The sequence below is a fragment of the Ascaphus truei genome, chromosome 12, assembly GCF_040206685.1.
Source record: "Ascaphus truei isolate aAscTru1 chromosome 12, aAscTru1.hap1, whole genome shotgun sequence".
Taxonomy (NCBI): Eukaryota; Metazoa; Chordata; class Amphibia; order Anura; family Ascaphidae; genus Ascaphus; species Ascaphus truei.
This window is the reverse complement of record NC_134494.1, coordinates 28,135,992-28,150,890: the sequence shown is the minus strand read 5'-3', so window position 1 is coordinate 28,150,890 and position 14,899 is coordinate 28,135,992. Positions and strand designations below refer to the sequence as shown.

Genomic DNA, 14,899 nt, shown 5'->3' with positions numbered 1-14,899 from the left:
TTGCTTGTCAAACCGCAGTTATAACTGTGTAATCGCTAGAGCATCAGAGGTGGCATCCATTTTCTTCTAACCCATTAGAGCGAGGTTACATATGTTCTGTTCATCTTCTATTTAATGTGACTTGGCCTCAGTAACTCATAGCCCTCCGTATACATTATTACTTTGCGCTTGAAGTGCTTTCAAGGTTACAAATCACCAAAATAGAAACTCGTCCATCTCTATTCATGGGAGGTGGGCCCACTGGTAGCAGAGATGGTCAAACTATTCGCAGGCAGTTGACTTCGCTGCGGACGTGGCGTTTCTTCGCAGACAAGAAAATTCATGGCTCGATCCCGAATCGAGCTCAGTCACGTTTCATAATATTCACTGATCGAACGTTACGGCACTCGCCAAAGGGGAGGACGGAGCAAATACTGGGACGGGTTCAAACACATTCGCCCACATTTTACCATACCAAATTCAATCTCTAAATCAGGGGTGCACAAACTATTGGTGCTGCACCCCCCTTGCTTGCTCCTCTCATTGCTTGCACACCCCATACCTTGTTTTCCGGCATCACATGACGTAGCGGGGTTATGTGACGTCACGCTGTGACCCCGCTGCGTCATCCGATGCCACGGCGATGGGTCATGTGACGTCACGTGGTCCCGCGGCGTCACCACGCTTCTGAATCCCGGTAAGTTGAGAGTTGCAGAAGCCTCACGCGATCCCCCGGCATTAAATTAAATGCCTTGGGGAAGAGCGCGGGGCCTCTGCAACCACCCGTGCCCCCCCCCCAGGAAAATGTCGTGCCCCCCTGCTCTAAATGATGGGGACCAGGGCAATTAATCACCATTTAGTTTTTGCTTGAAAATACGGTTACCGTTATCCCAGCCTGAAGTGTGTATTTTTTTGGGACCCATATTTCGTTTGAAGCTGTGCAATAATAAAACATGTTCATACACAATGAATGAAAATGTTAAGTACTTTAATGATTACGAACACCAAAGTACTGTTTCTATGAGATGCTCTGTGCTGGTCTTACATCGTCTGCGACAATTCTGTCTACAGTGAGGGCCACTGTTGCATGGTCTGGGTGCCACGTACTTACCATCAGTAGGACTGTATGCAGGTTTTTGTTCTTGCTTGACATCACTGTTGTTTGGAGGGTCCCCGATTGGTTCTTTATGCATTATCGGTGGTGGTGACAATCCCGGGACTTCCCTGCCATTAGAGTTAGGCGTGTCCCCCGGTGTATCGAATTCCATGTCTGAACTGGAAGAACATGTGTAGAAGCACGGGTCAGAGAACTTGTCTTTGTGTTGTACGTATAACATTTCACCTACTCCTTGAAACCCACATGTGTTATGACACTGAATCCATCAAGCTGGTGGCTTCCTGAGATTGCATTCAAATAAGAGTTCTTAAAGGATCAATCCATGCAATATCCTACATGTGTGCTTTTCTTTTATTTTTTATAAATCAGTTCTGTAGTATTAGATAATACTACATTATAATAATTTTTTTGTATTCAACTTTTAATGCCATTTTAATATAAATGTTTGTTTTTGTGATAATTTGTTGCCAATATTCCCAGAAGTTTGAGCTGCAAACTGTAACAATAGATAAGTTACCTTAGTAATATAAGAATACATTGTAGCTGCTGAATTACACGGACCGAAGATGTGAAACTGAAATGCAGCCATTTAGTGAACCCTGAGAAGGAGCTATGCCGATCACGTTAGAACAAAATCGATCAGCAGCTTAGGTAATTAGTTTTCAATAAAAGGTAATCAAAGGCTGAATATATTACTTATATTTATATATATATATTTTGTTTTTAAGTGCCGCTTGGACTGCATCTTTAAAATGAATTACCACTAAGATTTTCTTTATCGAAACTGCAGTTTCTGAGATCACTGTATTTTTCTTCAAGTTTCATCTGATAACCTCCCTTTTCCAATTAAGCTATTTAATAGCTTGGAATTTAACCTCTTGGCAATGCACTATTAACCCCTCATTGCCAATGATTGCCAACAATATGCTGCAAGGCAAGAAAAGTAAATGTTAGCAAAATCTGTGCGTGTGTTAACGTCTATGTACACTCCCTGCCTCCCAACAAACTCCCTCGAGGAGTGGCCAACACCAGAACTCAAGGGCCACCAACAGGCCACTTTTTCGGGATATCCCTGCTTCAGCACAGGCGGCTCAATCAGTCTGAGCCACCTGGGCTGAAGCAGGGATATCCCAAAAACCTGACCTGTTGGTGGCCCTTAAGAACGGACATTGGCCACCCCTACTCTAGATTGTAAGTCTTTGAGGTAGGGATTTTTTTTTGTGCCAAATGTTTTCTGGCAGTATTCTGTCCTATACAATATGGTTTTATTATTAGTATGCTAGTTCTGCAAACCCTTGCATACACAGTTGGCACTACGTAAACCGGTTCTTTTCGGTACCTGCTTCCGTCACTTAGAACCATAACCCGGACCGCCAGCAGGTTGTGCTCAGCCATCTCTTCCTCCGGGGCGATCTTTACAGATTTCCAATCGGTAGATGCAGAGGAATTTCTTCTCTGAAAGCCACCGGGCTTGAGATCGCTCCTGGACTTCTTTGGTGACGTCGGTTCATCTGCCAAACCCCCACCCCCCCAAGAAATAATTAAAAGAGCTAAACGAGAAATTACTATTAAATGTTTAAAAAAAAAAAAGTATTGGGTAGTATGCATGAGGAGGGATTTACTATACACAACATGTTGACAAAGACACACGAAGACAGATACAGAGGAGATGGAGAGGTTTGTGGTACCCGAGGATTAGGATGGAGCTGTGTGTGACTGATCATGTCTTATTCTTTATAATGTAGGATGCCGTTTGTACCACAGTACAGTAATGGTAAGAAAAGCAGAACTTTCCCATTACCCATTACACAGTAGCAAAATAAGCATTATGTTAAAAAAAAAAAAATTAAATGATGAATTCTTGGGAACACATGGTATCTATATTGATGCCAACTTTCAAGACCATCCTAAGCTCTTCTTTGTATGAGCACATTCAGTACTAACAATACAGTGTACATCAGTTATATGTCCTAGTTTCAGAACAAGTCATTCAATTCAGAGAATTGTTCATTTCACTTCTCTCCAATGTTTGTGTAGTTTGTCCCAATACAAGTAAAATCCATTGACTAGATAACTAGTTATTGGCTGATGAAAGGAAGGCGCTTTGGTTCTATAAGCTGCAAAGCCATACTGGCCCTATAGAAGGATTGTTGACGTCCATTTGAGCTAATGGAGTTGACAGTTTTGCGAACCAAAAGTGTCCATGACTACAATGCCTATTGGGTAGAGCATTAGGCCGCGATTATACCTAAATCTTCCGGCGAAGTCTCATGGTGCAACGCTCCTCAAAAACAAAATGCTGAATTCCAATTAAATTGAACATACCGCGCGCCAAACTGCAAAGCGGCAGACTGGAGAGCAGACATTGGAATTTGTTCTTGGAAGGCGACTGGCGCGTGACGTGAGCGTTTCAGCGAATGAGGGCGAACCGCTCAAGGCCACGCCTCCGGCTGCCTCCTGACTTCAGTTCAACATGCCGCTTTGCCGGATCGCAGCGGTGACGTCACCAAACGCGCTGCCGCCCCGTCTGAACAGGTATAATCACGGCCTTAGAGGGCTACGTATCAAAGTGCCTCCAGACAGGATGCTGTCCGTTAATACAAAGTCCATTAGTAGCTTGTCTCCCTTAATGAAGCATAATATTTCACACGTGGTACATCAACAATTCTCAAATGTCTAGATCAGTTCCAGTAATATAATATTTAAAAGTTCTTCTTAAATCATCAGTACTAGAAAAAGAAATACAACGGTGGTAGAAAGCTTACGACCATACTATTTTGGTAAGGTGATAATCCTTTCATGTGGAAACTCGCTCTGTTCTAGGTTTGTTTTTACATGCCTCTTTGCTCCACACTTGCCGTTGTACTTCCTGTAAGTCATGATTCCAGAATTAGATGCACAGGAAGTGAATACTTATGATATGTGGTTCAGGGCTCAGACACCATTTTTGGTCCGAGGAGGGATTACTCCTATTACCAAAGTGAACTCATTCAGTGACATGTTTCAGGGGTCTGAGCTGGGTGAATTATGCATTTTTACAGTAACAAAGAAACAGGTGACATAGACATAGACTTCCCCATTCAGAGGCCCTTAAAAAAGTCAGCTTGTAACCAGGGTGCCACCGCTCCGGGTCTCACTCGGAGGTTGCGGGCTTTGGCTACGTATCTCCGGGTTTACCTAGTAAACCTCCGCGTGGCGGCGTTTCACGAGGGCGATCTCTCCCGGCATCTCCCCCTGCAACTCCCTCCAATATGGCCACGCATGATAACGGGACGGTTTACGGCGCCAAGGCGTCACGTGACATGACATCACGTTATGGCATTGCGGCGCCGCGTGACATCACGTAGCGTTCCCACTGACATTGCGGCGCCGCAATGCCATAACAATGTGATGTCGTGTCAAGTGACGCCGTGGCGCCGTAAAACGTCCCGTTGTCATGGCAACTTGACGCCACGCCATCACATAGCGTCCCGTTGTCGTGGCAACGCGGCGTCATTTTACGCCGCACAGCCACATTGGAGGGAGTTGCAGTGGGAGATGCCGGGAGGATACTGCGGAAGGTAAATTCAACATTTAAAAAAAAAAAAAAATTTGGGTTGGAATTCAGCAAAAGGTGGCAACCCTGCTTGTAACTAATTCCACCCCCCCCCCCAAATGAAAGAAGCCAAACCTTGCTATCCCCACTGTTAGATTTATTTAGGAAAGATGTGGGATTGCACTTGTAACGAACCACAGTGCAAAAGCTTTTACGCAAACTGTCAGTCTAGTGTAAAAATAATATGGCCCCAAATAATAGTATTTATGAAATAGATCATGGAAATACCGTGGACGTTGTGCTGGAAGTTCAGGGTTTTGAGACAGCAGTGACAATCTTGTCCTAACATTGGCGCCAAATGTCAGAAACTTCTTAATCTGTGCATCAGGCGTCCATCATTAATCAGAGGAGTTTGCACCAATTCTGAACTGGTATGAACCCTGCTTAGAAAAGAGCCACAACCGCCCCCAAATGTAACAGAGCAGAGGATGTGAAAAATCACTAGCTATAACAGCGCCAGGAGCACAGCTAGAAAATGGATTTAGACGCTTCTATGATATAATATACTTTGATGGGCCTTACAATGATCTATGATTTATTGCCATATAGTGACATAATCTCCTACCTTTTCAAACCGATATGAACACTCATACTGCAAGAACTGCACTATTAAAAATCTATGTGACTTGGGGGTTTGAAATGGACTTGGACACAAGGTTCTTCATGCTTCATACTGAATAGATGGGCATAGGAGACCTTCAACTGGTGATGAGTTGATAGCTTGTTTGCTCTATCCCAGGGCCAACGACAGGTCAGGTTTTCAGGATAGCCCAGCTTCAGCCCAGGTGGCTCAATCAGAGGCTCAGTCGAAGACTGAGCCTCTGATTGAGCCACCTGGGCTGAAGCGGGGTTATCCTTAAAACCAGACCTGTTGGTGGTCTTTGAGGACTGAAGTTGGCCACTCTGGCTCTATCCCCGAGGCACCTAGCTACACTTCCCTTCTGATGTTAAAAAAAAAACCCCAGGTATGTGTTGACTGCTTGTAAGGTAATAGCAAGCAACCAGCAGCTCTTCTTAACATGTGTTTTTATTGAGTGCCTAGAGATTGCCTGTGTTTGTTCCCCCTTCACCCAGCAACAGTGGCAGAAGAAAGTCCATTTATCACAAGCCACTTCTCGTGGTAACCATGATGCTGAAAGCCATTCTTGGAACTTGATCAAACTGGCTAACTTGCTGTATCTAAACATTAAAGCATCAAGTTTATACTTGTCCCTCGTATAATGTAAATATCGGATGATTGCTGGCCTCGCAGTTCACACGTACAAAGGCACACAGGGATATCGGCAAATCTGGAAGGCTTCCTCGATTCGTTTTAATATTTGTGAAAGCAAATACGTTATGATGCAGCAGTCATATTTAAAAAGCAGCGCTACTTCATGAGCTCATTAAATATGGCTCCATGCAGCCCATTCAAGGGAATCAGGTGAACAATGTATCCCAGCCCGGAAGGTGTCTAATGGGGCAACACTTCAATATGGCCCTTTATGGACCATTCAATTGAATGGGCCTTAAAGCTGCAGACCAGGCAATATCCCACATTATTATTTTTTAATAAATCTGTTCTGTACTATAAGAAAATACTTGTAGTATTTTTTTTTAAACAACTCTTAATGACATTTTTAATGTATTATAATGTAACAAGCATTTTTTGTTCCTATAGCAACCATTTACAAAGTCACTTCCCCTTCCTCTTCTGAAACAAGCTCTGGCACACCCCTTTTAGAGCCCCACCCTCTCTCCAGCAGTGCACCAATTGTATCTAGTGACTGCCTGGTAACATGATCTTCCCCACAGAACTGTGCATCTTTGGTCCTCTTCTGCTGCACCGACAGCCATTTAGTGAACCCCCGAGCCAAATCTTCGATGATCGATCAGCAACTTACTTATCATTGTGTGAATTGCATTGATGCACATATTAAGGGGGGGGGAAATGGCAGCTTGAACTGCTTCTTTCAGATGTCTTCTAGAATGAAAGGTGTTTTATGCCATATCAACTTCTCAGTAAACGTGGCCCTTAATGTTATAACAATTTTTTGTGGGTTTTATAGTAGAATCGAATTTTGAGCAAACAAGAGTATGGTTTTGACGTCACTTTAATTCAAATAGTAATGCCGTTTTAAATGGTCTTTTATGTCCTGTTATATACTGTACCTGCATGATTAAGTCACTCAATCTATTGCCAATTATATATAGAACAGATTATATATATATATATATATATATATATATATATATATAACACACTTTTTTTAATTTGATCTTTTTTATTACCAAAAAGTCATTATACAAGGTATACACCTTTAATAGTTCTTTTTTTTATATTTGAGTTCTTGTTATCTAAATGTTTATAAATCTTTTATTATTGAAATTGTTCATTTCTGTGCTTAATTGCACAGTTTTGGAGTTTTCCTACCTGTCAACTAAGGCCCCCGCACTGGAGAAGAGTTCAGATCCATTCATATGAATAAGACTTAGTTTATTGTGAGTACAGTTTGACCCTGGCTTTAAACTCCTAGCTACTACTATGACGCGGATGTGAATCAGTGTATAGATATGACTATCCTCTGATTTAGCTGGAACATTCTTTCCATCCTGCTGTTATCTCTGTGCTTTTAGTACAGCAATAAAAGTTCTAACCCGAGAAAACGCCTACTCCAGTGTTCTCTAACTGAGCCTTTAGCTACACTGCATTGGACTACTGCTACTGGTGCGGTTTGGCACCCAGATTAGGAATTGATTGATAGGCGAGCACTTGTCTGCCGACAATTGAGCATTCTGGGAATTTTAGTCCTGCCTTTTTTCTGAATTTTGATAGGGATTTGAGTTTAACTGCCAGGATTTCCCCCAAAACAGTCTTGCAAATTGGGCGGTATCGTGGCAAGACGTGTCTGATGCTGCAAACTGGAACACATTTGTTCAGCCAGATTGAAACACAAGTCCTAATGTAAGAAGACCTCTCTTTATATTGATAACCTTGGGGCTTCGTTTTTCACATGCAGGCTTTGGCATTATAATAAAAGCCCACAATGCAATAGTCTACACAGGACAGCAAGTTCTTTGGGGTCTATTCCTCCTGGCAATTTTAGCCGGTGTGTCATAGTTTGCACCTTGGGAAGAGTCAGTAGGAGGAGTTGGGGGGTGTTACATGGTGCACAGATTATAATGAGATGTTTCACATTCTGCGCCTCTGCCCCAGCTTGCACCTTGGGGAGAGTCAGTAGGAGGAGTTGGGGAGGAGTTACATGGTGCACAGATTATAATGAGATGTTTCACATTCTGCTTCTTTTTATTTACCTCAAAAAATCCTCAACATCTAAGTGGCGCAAGTCTAAAAACTCTGCACCAGATGTAAGACTATTCTTACATATGCCGCAGCTCTGCTCCAAAAACGAGAGCAGTACGTAGAACCCTTTGAATCAACACATTTTTGGCCACATGAATCTCAGCAGTACTGTATTCTAGCAATTTTATTTTTAATTGGGCAGATTGTTAGGTTTAAATAGAACTGTCCAAATTTGGGGGGGGGGGGAGAATTTTCACCAAAAATATCAAACTGTACTTCTCTTCCTCCATGGGAAACTGGTGTTCACACAGGAGAATCCCTTTGATGCGTCTCTTTTCTGCTAGAGAGGCCTGCAATGCACTGCAGACCCCATCTGGCACTAAAGGGTTAAGAGGAAGTAGTCATATAAAAGCAAAAAAAAATGTTTTTAAAGTGCCGCAGGTTCCGTTTAAGAAGAGATCCTAGTCAAGAGCTGTTGTTTGAAGTAGAAAGTGTGTGCACATGGGGTCTTAAGAAATGGAGGTATTAAATCTCCCCGAATAGCATGAGCCAGAGCAAAAGAAGTTAACTTTGTGCCAACATGTCCCGCTAATGTTCCCTCGAGGTTATGAGAGTACTTTCTAAAGGAGGTAGGTGTTAATCCTTGTGGTGGCTCTTACTAAGTCTTATTTGAAGCCGAACCACTAGCAGTGCATACAAGGCATTCCCTCCAAGAATCTACCGGCAGCCAAGAAGCCAATAAGAATGTCGGACTTTCGGCAGCTCATGTTAATGAGTGGGATATGTATTGTCATACTCCAGTGTACTGCAGCTCACAGTTGTCAATACAAAACAAAACACTCGCACTGATTAAATTACTGTAACTATTGTATGAGAGAAAATAAATAAACATGTTATTACACTTTAACTCGTGTGAACAATTTCATTCCTACTGTCATTTCCTCGAAACGGTTATTGTTCCATAACAAAAGAGATACACAGTAAAGAGTTGTGAGGCTACCAATGAAATGACCGAGGGACAGGTTGAAAAGACTTGATAGGGTCTATGGCCTGGATTCAATAAGCTCCGATAAGGGGTATTGACTAGAATGGGAGTAAACATAGGTTCGAACCTTGATACTTCTTATAGGAGCATAGTGAATCTCCCTCTCTGTATCAAGGCAATTTTGGAGCAAAACCAGGGGCCTTTTCAGCCGGCTGTCAATGTAGCCATGTACTTTACTCCATGTGCACTAGCTTGTGACTTGGGGAGAGTCATTAAGAAGAGTGACACATATTGCAATGACATACATCGAATTCTGCGTCTCCGTGCTGCATTCTTTCCCCCTTTCCCTCGAACATTCTGCACCAGGTATAAGATACTCCCTGGGTTTCTCAAAATGCCATAACAGGTGATGACGGTGCATTACCAAACATCAGTGATCAAGTGATTCACCCTCATTGGTTCGTACATATGATGCTTTCAATTTTCCAGTTGCTCCAACTTCAGATGTAAGAATATGGTTATTTGGAAGGTCAAGGAGGGAGTATAACTCTCAGAAGCAGGTCTTAAAAATAAGATTCGGATCGACCAACTAAACTCATCACCTACTATACCACTGCAACAGAAATGACAGGGCTCAGGTGTCAATAAACTCAAGATAGCAAAAAGTTCTGAATATGTTTCAACAAGGTTTGAAAGGGGGCTAACTAGAGATGGGCACATTTTTTTTGGGGGGGGGGGCAGATTTGGATCGGCAATCTGCTGATTGGATTGTTAAAATCCACCAGCGGATGGTATCCAATGGCGGTTTTGGATTAATCTACGCGGATTGAAACCAACAATCCGCCGGCAGATTTTACACGGAAATTACGGGAAACGGATTTAGAGTGGTTCGCCCACCTCTAGTTCTTACTCCATTTCGGGGTGGCTCTCTCAGGAGTAGCTACTCTTGAACTGGCAGGACTACCGCTAGCTATGTATATGTACAGTCTTGAAGCAGTAGAACACTTTCCCGTGACCTGTAATAAACGACAGCATTGTTCATAAATACAGGAAGTATAAAAGCAGAAGATATATGTCCCAAGAGTTTTGTTTAACACTGAGCAATATACACCTCATAAAATACAGAAGTGCTCTTGCCATTTTTCATATACATCCTTCTAGACCAAATATTGCCATTATGAAGATAGAGAGGTATTTCTTTTTATTACTATAGGCCTCTATTTGGAACATGGGGCAGTGATGTGTTAGTTTGCACCAAGGTAGATCCTCTGCTTCTTTGCTTTACTCATATTGGCATTGGGAGTGTCTCTGTATACCTTTGTATTATCTCATACTGATAGGTTGGGATATTGGGATGGACTACTTAATATTGAGATACACTAACACTTTGACTGCCAGAAGCATCTGCAATACTTTGCTCTGTAGTGAATAATAATAATAATAATAAATGAACTAGTGATGGGAAAAACGAATTTGATACATCTCATTACGTGCATCATTCCTTTAACTGACATATCACATTACAATCTGTGTGTCATTCCTCCTACAAGTCCTGAAAAGCCTCTATATAATATAGCTTGTTACAAAAAGATCTTCACTAGAGCTCAGTGTAAAAATAAAAATAAATGCGTGACCTCATTTGATCCTTGTAAAGTTTTAAGAAAAATCTTTTCAAGTCCCGGCACAGCCGCGCCGACTCGCAGAACTCGCTTACAATTCGCTCAGTGACGGTCCCACCCTGCAGATGGTAGGGTACAACTGTGAAACTCATGAGAGGGGTAACATGCCTGGGAGTGAGGCTGTTCACCAGAAAGACTACAATTAGGAGCTTAATAGAGTTGACAGAGCAAATTAGAGCCTCGACTGTTCTCGACGGCATTACAGATCCTCTGGCACATCTCAGATTATAGGCGCCTATCCTTATTTAGCTGGACTAGCAGCTCAGGATGGTGTGTCATTTGTGCGCAGTCCATCAGATATGTTTTATAAGGCAGATCTGCACACGCGGTGTAATTCCTACACTATAAAATATAAAGGTCAGTGGCTTATTTCAGACTCTTGTGCTTATACGTCATGGCTCTTTAATGCAGATCAAAGGTTGGCGATTAGGTTTCTTGTAATGAGTGGTATCAACTGTGCCTTATGAACACATAAAAACATTTCAGGTGCTGTGTACCAACATGAGCCTGTTCTTAAAATACTGTTTTATATGAACCTCTAATGGCAATGCAGTGATGGTCAGTGCATTGAGCCCCGTGGCTTACTGTATGTCTGGCTGGATTCAGTGAGTTATATATGCAGCGATAGGAGAAATTAGGAACAAAGTCTTGCTTGATGAATATAGGATTATGTTCCTTACACATTTTTGCATCTTTTGCCATCATTTGTTGGGCATCGAAATCACATAGGAAGTAAAAGTTAGGCTAACGCCACGTTAAGTCACTTGACGTGAGCTTTGTGGATCTGGGCCTAAGCCAGTTGTGAAACCCCCATATGTACAGGCCCGCCATCTTGAGGGGCTCCTCCTGTATGCGCTGGAACGCTTTTCCGGCTGCTCAAATAAAGTGCCGGAACAGTGTTCTCATTTGTAAAGGTCCCTCCCTCTCTATACACCCACTTCCCGGGCCCTACATGTGGTGTGGGGCCTTACCAGGCCGCAGAGGGAGCTACCTCTGACGCCGCCACCTCAACCAATCCACAGGTGGGGTCCCAGAGGGGTGAGAGTGAGGGCATTTATTTTTTAAACTTGCACTGGAGCCCGTCGGTGCTTATTTCTGCCAATGGCATAAGTGTACTATCAATTGGAGCCATCGGTGGTAAAACTGGAGCTATCCAGCTTTGGGGAAAATCTCTAGTTTAAACAAAAATTAAAAGAATGAATTTGGGTGGGACTGCCGCTTTACACAGGACCACAGTGCACTGCGATTGTTCCACTTCCAGGCAGGTTTGCAGGTTGTAGCCGCGGAGAATTTCAAGTTATTTTCTAGAAATTCCCATTACTTACTCACATGCCTGGCTGCCTTCCACATCCCATTGTGCAACATCGGGACCAAAAGTGTCCAGAGCTGCAAAACTGGGACAAAAGCCAGTGCCAGAAAAACACATACACAAACACACATACATTGTAACCGTTTATATTTCCAATGGCAGACTATGATCAGTGTCAGCACATCCACAATTTCAGACATTCCAGAACTGCCTTCCTGCATAACTAGCCTGGGCTGAAGGAGCTATTTGGAAGGCAATTTAATGGTTTAATTACCTTTTAATCGTATTGTATGTTACCTAACCCATGCATGTCTGCATTCTCTTTTAGCACATTTTATAAAATATTTCCTACCTTTGTGCAGTGGAATGTAAAGACAACGGAGGAAATAAAAACACGGATAGCCGTCCCGAGTAACAGAGCCAGGACTTTCCATGATGTGTTCAAGCATGAGAATTAGCACAGAACCCGAAAGACACATGGAAAAGCAAGAAGAACCAAGCCGCACGAAGAATGGGATTGCTGCGATACGCTGAAGCAGCATGCATCTGCACAGACGCACAGTGACAGCAACATATTGCAACAATCAGACAACATATGGAGCAATTTGTGTTAGCCTGGTGTTCTAAAACTACATTATATGAAAGGGTAGGAGGCAAACAAAATGTACATGGATGCACAACAGACAAACACTAACACACATTGACAAACAAATGTTGGGAACATGGAATATTCCAATGGAAGCGGTTTCCATCTCCATAATGTTGTTATAACATGTTGGTCCCAAATGCTGTAAAAATTAATTTCCGTCAACAATAATTAACCACATACAAGTATTCACCCTCTTTTATATTGGAACCCTTTCTGGCCACAGATTGCTTTTCTTATGGCTTCCTTGTATGTACGACGCACTGATTGGATCAGAACCACCAAATTTTCGAATGTCTATTCTGTAGTAGTTACATGTAAATATAAACATATATACATATATACATACACCTACAAGGCCACATTTGTGCACTTTTTTTGTAGATATTTTAATAATTGAGCATTGGATAACTTTATTGAAAGCAAAGATCTCAAAGGCTATTACTGGTGTCATCCCAAGTAAGATTTAGATCAAAGGGGGGGGGGGGGGCACATCTGAACCCATCTGGCAGCCATGGACACACTGCATGTGCTTTATAAATTAAATGCTTTAACTCACTCTGTGCTAAAGCCCCTTATACAATGTAGGAGAAGAGCAGAAGCGGTCAGGCATTCACCTGAGGGGAAAGGGATAAAAGCTCAGTGAATATTACTTAAAATAGCCTAAGGAAAGCCAGAACAAGTGGATAAATATTTAAACTACCAGCTGTTATATTTTAAAGCCCAGCATGGAAGGTGAACAGCGTTTGATCTACAGTAAGCAGATCCTCCATCAAAAATCAAGATTTTCAAAAGACCTGTTGTGCCTTTGAAAAATCTTCATAAATATTCAATATGAAAGCGGATACTTTTAGTATTATTATTACTATACCCTCCTCTCTGTGGCATGCAGAGAACGAGTAGGCAGCACATGTAGGATTGCCCAGCAGGGTCAGCTTGTTGGTGAAGAACAACTTGTTGACAGGAGGAGAATATCAAGGTGTTTGACTATAGTGGACACCATGTATCCCAGTTTCAGCAAGAAGGGGCTGCAACCCATTGCTATGCTAGAAACTAGCGTTTTCTTTTACATGAATGAACTAAAATTCAAGCAAATGTCAAGAAATACATGGACCCGGTTGTTTCTAGGTCTGCTTATTGTTTTACTCACAATACCATTAAAATTAGTTATATAATTACAGCTACCAGTATCCGATCACTTGCCTGGGTAAAAACTAAGGCATCTCACAGTACAGTAAATGCCTCAACATTTCTGTGAGATTCTGCTGCCAGACTATTAGCCCATCAGATTAACACAGCAGGGGTCCCTGCAGTCCCATTCAGTTTGAATCACAGAAATGTTGCTGTTTATTGGGAGATTGCCCCAGATTTTCCAAGGCAAGTGATCAGATACTGGTGGCTGCATCTGTATTATACTACAAGGAAATACCTGAAGAAAACAAAGGGTAGGAGCTATTCGTGAAAACATACAGATGTAGCAGATGTCATTGCCTCTGTTAACCCTAGAAATAATATGACACTTATATACATATATATATTTTGTGGTAATTTTGGGAAGTTTCTGAGCGCTTGCTGGGTATCTGTGTGTTTGTTTACTTTGTCCAGCTGGTCTCAGCTGTTTTGGAGGTTAGTGGCTCCTCCCACCCAGGGTTTAAAGCTCGCCTCTCCCCACTGTCCAAGTAAGCAGGTTTTCTTTGCATGCAGCTGGTTGCGACAGGTTCAATGCCAGGACCATCCTTCCTCTAATTATAGAGGTAAATAACGATTTTAATCAGTGTTAGGACCTGCAATATTATGGTTATGCCTTGAAAGTGGCTCGCAGGCTTATACGCTTTGGCCAAAGGGTTAACTAAATGACCATTTTTCAAGGGATATATATAGGTATTTCCCTGTGTATTTTTGTCAAATTGGATGTTGCTCTGGACTTCTTTGCATCCTGTTTCATAACCCTAGAAATAATGCAGAAAATATTGCGCGAGTTAAAGATATGATGGTTTTGGCGGTATTCCTTGCGATCAATAATGCGGTAGGGTTAACGCATTGCATTGTGGCACTGGGGGCAAAAACGTCTGCTACATCTGTATGTTTCATGAACTTAATTAAAACCGGGCATTTCAAAAGTTGGAAAGGGAGGCGAGGTATGCCCTAAACCAGGGATGGCCAACTCAAGTCTTCAAGAGCCACCAACAGTTCAGGTTTTCAGAATAGCTCTGCTTCAGCACAGGTGGTTCAGATATCCTGAAAACTTCACTTGTTGGTGATCCCTTGAGGACTGGAGTTGGCCCTGTTATTTCTCCCCAAGTATG

At 42.3% G+C, this 14,899-nt stretch overlaps 1 protein-coding gene across 14 annotated transcripts in view; it reads right to left on the bottom strand.

The window, feature by feature from the left end:
* The window catches only part of MICAL2 (microtubule associated monooxygenase, calponin and LIM domain containing 2), a 238,216-nt gene that overhangs the window by 54,833 nt on the left and 168,484 nt on the right, over positions 1-14,899 (bottom strand). For all 14 annotated transcript variants that reach the window (XM_075567121.1, XM_075567123.1, XM_075567120.1 and 11 more), the window contains 2 exons: positions 2,436-2,607; positions 1,091-1,254 (listed from right to left, as the gene is read on the bottom strand). In XM_075567121.1, the coding sequence (XP_075423236.1) occupies positions 1,091-1,254; positions 2,436-2,607 (336 nt within the window). The remainder of the gene's footprint in view (positions 1-1,090; positions 1,255-2,435; positions 2,608-14,899) is intronic.